The sequence below is a fragment of the Melitaea cinxia genome, chromosome 22 (genome assembly GCF_905220565.1).
Source record: "Melitaea cinxia chromosome 22, ilMelCinx1.1, whole genome shotgun sequence".
Classification (NCBI taxonomy): domain Eukaryota; kingdom Metazoa; phylum Arthropoda; class Insecta; order Lepidoptera; family Nymphalidae; genus Melitaea; species Melitaea cinxia.
In genome coordinates, this window is record NC_059415.1 from 9,288,702 (window position 1) to 9,295,892 (window position 7,191).

At 33.4% G+C, this 7,191-nt stretch overlaps 1 protein-coding gene across 1 annotated transcript; it reads left to right on the forward strand.

Moving 5' to 3' along the window:
• The first annotated feature begins 6,352 nt into the window (after positions 1-6,352).
• Positions 6,353-6,865, forward strand: LOC123664601. The gene has a single exon (XM_045599119.1). The coding sequence runs from the start codon at positions 6,353-6,355 to the stop codon at positions 6,863-6,865; it is 513 nt and encodes a 170-aa protein (XP_045455075.1).
• Positions 6,866-7,191: the final 326 nt, after the last annotated feature.

The following is a 7,191-nucleotide window of genomic DNA, read 5'->3' on the forward strand; positions in this document are numbered from 1 at the left end:
TTAAAAGTCAATCCTTCAAAGTCCCAGGTCATTATTGTGGGTAGTCCAAAGATGATTAGTTGTATAGACTGGTCACTTATACCACCTGTAGTATTTAACAATACAATTCTGAACTACAGCAAGAATGTTAAGAATTTGGGAGTAACTCTAGATCAGTTTCTCTCCTGGTCACCTCAACTAACTGAACTTAGTAGAAAGTTATTCGCAGCCGTCGGGTCACTTCGTCGTCTCCAGTTCTTTCTTCTTTTGCCTACTAAAATTGCACTAGCCCAATCACTCCTTTTACCGATTCTTGACTATGCAGATGCATGTTTCTTAGATCTTACAGAGGAGCAACTGTATAAGCTTGAGCGACTCCAGAATCTTTGTATAAGGTTCGTATTTGGGCTTCGCAAATACGACCACGTCTCCGATTTCCGCAAGAAACTCAAGTGGCTCCCGATTCGTTTTCGCAGGAATACTCATGTACTTTCCCTACTTTACTGTGTACTTTTCAATCCTGATGCCCCTCAATATCTTAAAGAACGGTTCGCGTATCTTTGCAATTCCCATGAGCGATCCCTTAGATCTGATTCCAATTTACTTCTAAAAGTTCCTTCCCATAAATCCTCCTTCTACTCTAATTCCTTCACTGCTAAAGTTGTCCGCCTTTGGAATTCTCTTCCGCTTTCAATAAGACGTGCTTCTACTCCAGCCTGTTTTAAGCAACGTCTAAAGAAGTACTATATGTCCCTTAACATATAATAATATTCAGATTTTAACATGCATATTTTATATTATCAATATATATTTTACATTTATACACGTATATTAATACTATTTTGATTATTTATGTATGGATATTTGTACTTATATGTGTATTTGTATGAATTAATGAATCTATCATACACTATTTTTATTCATCCTTAAGAATATTGTACACTTCCTATCCGTCACTACTATATCATGTCCTGTGCCCAAAGGTTATCTGGAAGAAATCGCTCTTCAGCGATAAGATCGCCTTTGTACATCTTTTATTTTGTAATTACTACTGTTTGTTTATAGTTTGGTGTACAATAAAGAATATATATATATATATTTTTTTTTTTTTTTTTTTAATTAATAAACGCTACACACTCAACGGATCCCCCAGTAGGATTTTCTCCTGTACTGGGGGTCCGGAAACACATAAAATACACAAACACAACGCCCAGACCACGACTAACATCTATATGTTCGATATAAATGTCCGTCGTGATAGGAAATCGAACCCGCGACCGCTGGCGCAACAGCCAGTGCGTCAACCGTTGCGCCAGCGGGTCGTCGTATATATATATATATATATATATATATATATATATATATATATATATATATATATGTGTGTGTGTGTATATATATATATATTCGATATTCGATAATATTATTAGTTAATTACTTTATTTATTTATTTATTGGGCATGGTACACAACACAGAAAAGGTTATAAAAAACAAGAACGAAATATATATAGGCCAATTATATCTAAGTGAGTTCAAAGTACAAAATTAAAAAGAATTAAATAATGTGCGAAGACAAAATAAAACAAGTAACGATTGCTATCAAGTTTTTATAATAACAAACGGAGCACAACTGCTTTACACTCATTAGAAAAATATATCATAAAAAAACAACAACACGACTTATACAGTTAGTAACTTATTACCTACCAACAACCATACAGTGGAACTAATGGTCCAGAAAAGGTACATTTCAAGCGAAAAAGGTAACGGATTAAGTTCCTAAGTTTTTCAAGGGTCTTTGTGTTTGCTAGTCGTAGTACGGATAAGGAAAATATCTTGACGAAATATGTCACTAGAGAAATTTAGGATGCGTTCGTTAGTTATCCGTTAAATAATGTGGCGTAAAAATTTCAGCAATTGTTTTTTGTTCAGAGAAGATAATCTTCCGTTTTTTTTTTTATTAAAAGTCTATAAATGTGAAATGTATTAATTACTTTCTATAAAAGATATTAATTACATGTTTCAGTCAACAGCTTAGGACGTACACATATACGAACTTTTATATTAGGATAATAATCATAATTGTGTATGCTGGCAAACGAAAAAAACCGACTTCAATTACATCGACAAGTAATATAACGTAGGTAGAGGAAAAAATAGTCTAGTAAATACGCATTATCAAAGATTACTCCAAAAGTTGTAATCAGATCTCGATGAAATTTAAATGTAATCACATGATAAACATCGGCCTTCGATTAAATTAAAAATCATCTAAATCGGTACACCCAGTAAAAAAGTTATGTGGATTATCAATTAAGTAAATTTCCCTCTTTCCCACGAATTCTCTGGGACGCCATCATCAAATCCTTGTTTCTTTATCATGGTATACACTGGTATACTTATCACACTTGGGATATCTCCTTTCCAACATACATATCATCAAATTAATTTACTATACGGTGTTAATAGTAAATTAATTTGAGGAAAAAAATACTACAATATTATATAGTCTATAATCCTCCTCGGTAACTAAACTATTCAACACTTTTATTCAATATTTTTACAATTTTAACCAGTACTTATTGAGATAAGGATGTTCAAACAAACACTCTCCAACTTTATAATAAACTAGCCGACCCGTACCCACTTAGTTTGGCGTTAATTATTATTTTTGTGATGCAAATATATAGTAAAGTTTTCATCTCGCTCGCATTTCTCCGACTTGATTTACATATACTATTATTTAACACTGATTTTTTTTTTCAATAACAATAAAACAGCCTATATTAGTCCTGAATAGTGTAGCTTTCTGTTATTGAAAGAATTTTAGTGATCGGATCAGTATTTACGAAGATTACCCCCTACAAACAAACAAAGCTAGAAACTTTACCTTTTTATAATGTTATTAGTATTACGAGTAGTTTAGACATATATTTTATAATATATAGATTTTAAAAACAATTCTTTTAAAACAAAATACGAGGGTGTTTTAATATATTACGTGATACAGATAGTTGTAGCTATATTGAGAAAAATGTCATCGAATATTTTAATATAATAATACTTCCTAAATGAAAAAATTAATGTTGTTAGACTACAATTGATTAACTTGATAATTAGAGAAAAAAAGATGATTTTTAATTATTTGCAACAAAGCGTTCCACTACATATTTCTACCAATTTTATCATCTCAGCTCAAAATCATAGATTAATTTTTAGCCAATATGATACTACTAACTGCTTTCCGCGGTTTTACATGCGTTAATTAGAAGGAAAAATGCCCATGACCTTCTTCGTTTATGGACTATATGATACAAAAAAAAATGTTAAATTCGAACAGTAGTGCCTGAAATTCATGCGTTCAAACAAACAAATTTTTCAGCTTACAATATTAATATAGGCAGTCCCTATTGTACAACTAAAATAAAAAAACCAAAAGACATCCCAAAAGTATGACAATAAAGAACCCCTCGCACATAAATTCGATCCGCTCTTGACCACGCGTATACAACAAATTATCAAAATCGATAAATAACAATCAAAACTAAGTGCCCTCGAAAATTTTCAATAACCGCGTAACTAATAGAACAGCTATCGGTAAATAATTTTGGACATTTGACCTTGAACGAGGTTGTGATAAACGAGGCAGGTGACCTTCCCGTCTCGCGTCTCGTTTAAAAGGATAAATGAATCTTTATCTAGCGCTGGATGAGTCATGGAGATATATTATCGTCGGAATGTGATTTTGATGTCGTAACATTTTACCTGAAATTGGATGTTAGCCAATAAAAAATTGGTATTAGTGATAGTGGGGAGAAAGAGTCTGGAGGCGACTTTGTTGAGAACGATTAGGAGTAATTAATGCGAAAATATTTCGATATCAATATGACATATTATTGTGTTAGGACACAGCAGGATATCAAAATCTGGAGCAGATACCTCAACTTTACAAAAGATCATATCTAAATAATACTCTCAAGTAGAGTTGTGGTGAGTTAGGTGGGCAGAGCTCAAGGCGCTGTAGTTTCAGCAATACGCTTGCGATGCTTCTGGGTGTTCCAGACATCCTAGCCATATAAAAAAACCTACGCGTCAATTTTTTTTTAATTTCAGAAGCAAAATTGTAAGTAAAAGGAAAAGCAATGTTAAACAAGGAAATATATTTCATTTAGCGTGAATAAAAAACGTCAAAAAAAACCCTATGGCGTGCCGCATATGCGCCAAAAACAAAGCAATAAAAAATAACACGTACATTCTCTTTTAAATGTAATTTTGTTAATTAATAAATGTTAAAGTGCGGAACAGTTGCTTGTATATTACATAAAAAAGGGTAACGAACAAATATATAACAGGACGAAAGGTAACAGATTGTTTCGAGAGGGTAAGAGTAATTTTGTGGAGTTGGCCGGGTAATATATCTTGTTCTGGAAAATGAAAAATAGGTATGGTAAGTTACACGATTTTTCCCGCGGGTTGGTCAAATAAAAGATGAAAAGTTGTGGAAGATATCAAAATAAATATTCGTTAGTTAAATTAGATAGTTTTTTTTTTTTTTTTTTGATGTTGATATATTGACAATACCATAATGTGGTTAATGGCTTGTTAATTTTTCATCTGAGCAAAGATCTAAGCAAGAAACTAAGAAATATACTGCCAAGCATATTTGCTGCGTATTCACAAATATAATAAGTACTAAATAAATTTTATCTATTCGTAAATCTGTGTGTTCTACAATTAATATAACTTATGCTTTTACGATGGAAAAAATGTGATGTGATGACGACTTATTGTTGTTAGATTTACGATTTCGTTTTATTTTCTTCAGTTCTTCATTCCTACCTCGTACCTCGACCTTACAGAAGATCACAGCTAAATAATACTGTTTCCAAGCAGTGTTGTGTTCCTGTTGGTGAATAAAGTGACCAGAGCTCCTGGGGGAGGATTGGGGATTGGGTCGGCAACGCGCTTGCGATGCTTCTGGTGTTGCGGGCGTCTATAAGCTACGGTAATCTCTTACCATCAGGTGAGCCGTACGCTTGTTTGCCGAACTAGTGATATAAAAAAAAGTCAATTCAATTACAAAAGACAATAAACTTTAACTAGAATGGATGTAATAAATTTAGAACAGATAAAAAAATGGACAAGAACTACATAGCAATAACAGTAAAACTTGGATGTATGAGAAAGTTTGTGTAATAGTTAAAAAAAATATTTCATAAAAATCTTATAATTACAGAAATATCCAATCACATGATTTGCCATAAGGTGCTGTAATTGCCTATGAGTCAAAATTAGCTACTGTTTACTTTGTAAACTCAAAAACGAATACAGTAGAAGAAATATAATCGTATTTCTAATAACTGTTCAAAACAATGAAGCTACGTTTACTCGTATTACTTCACTAAATATAATATACTTCGACCACTAAGTTCTCCCTTTGTATATAAAGAGGATGGACTCCAAACTATAATTATAAATCTTTCATTTCATTATATACGTAAGACACGTTCGACTACTCGGAATCAGGTCCAACTGGAAACTCGAGTCAGCAAAACTTAGTAACTTTCCTAGAGTAAGACCTAGGTTGATTGTGTTCCAACTGTAAAGTAGGTCGATTAGGAAATCTGACATAGACGTTTGAAAATAAAATTCAATGATGACGACTGACTAAATATAATCTACTAGCTGACAGGCAAATTTCATACTGTTTCAAAAAGGAGGAGGTTCTCAAATTGGTTGCTATTTTTATTAGGTATACATCGATTACGCCGAGCTTTCTGATCCGATATCATTACAGCCTATACAGTCCACTGCTGGACATAGGCCTCCACAAGTTCACGCCAAAAATAACGTGAACTCATGTGTTTTGCCCATAGTCACCACGCTGGGCAGGCGGGTTGGTGACCGATCCGATATATGTGAGTTGTTTTTTATATGATGCGAAGTAGTTGCCATTTGGTTCCATAAAAATTTAATTCAGTTTGACTCAGTTGTTTTAATTTTATGAGCATTTTTGATAACTTGATGGTGTACTTTTTTTTAATAAATGTTACCTCGTAACTTTTTACTCTGTGTACAGATCTTGACAATTCTTTTTTTTTTTAATCGAAAGCTAGTGCTTGTTATGTTACCCTACTTCAATTTTAGTTTTTGAGTAATTGACTTCGACAACGTTGTAAGTTGTCACATTTTATTACTTCCTCGATATAAGTATAAGTCGTTTTTTTTTTTTTTCTGAGAACAAACATTTTTTATAATTTAAAAACATTTTTTATCTGTATCTACAAACATACGGAGATTTACTTTGATTAATTTTTAATATATAATTACTGCGATAAATGAGTACGTAATTTTTATTATCTATGTCTATCTATGAAAGTCTATGCGAATGTGCCACCTTTATATCTTGGAGGTGTTGCTTTAAATAGAGTAGAACGTTTTAAGTATCTGGGTCACTGGGTTTCGGACAACCTCAGTGATGACGAGGATGTGGAGCGAGAGCGCAGGGCACTGGCCGTGCGCTGCAACATGCTGGCCCGAAGGTTTGCAAGGTGTAGTGATAGTGTAAAAGTAACTCTGTTTAAGGCATATTGCCAATCCTTCTACACCTGCAGCCTTTGGGTCAGGTATACGCAGCGTGCGTACAACGCCCTGAGAGTCCAGTACAACAATGCATTCAGAGTGCTGCTCGAGTTGCCGCGTTACTGCAGTGCCTCCGAAATGTTTACTACGAGGCGCGTTGATAGCTTTAAGGCTATTATTCGTAAGAGGTGTGCATCCATGCTCCGGAGGCTACGAACCAGCTCGAACGGCATTCTGAGTGCACTGGCGGACCGCTGGGACTCAGCAATACTGCGCCACTGGATACGGCTACATTCTGACTGACGAGGGTCGTGTCCAGATAGCTATTACTTTTACTTTTACTTTTTTACTTTTGCTTGTTATTGATTTGTATTGATTTTATTTGTTGTTTGATATCTTTATTTACTTTTATTCATATTTATATTGATTTACTAACATTAGATATAAGTTGTTTTTGTAATACTAACATTAAGATATGGACTACTTATGTCTGAAACAAAATAAATAAATAAATAAAATAAAAATAAAATTATACTACTTATTTTATTTTTTAAAACTAGCTGTACCCGCGAATTCGTCCGCGAGGACATTAACAAAAAAGTTATGTTCAGTTTGCAGAGTTATAAAAC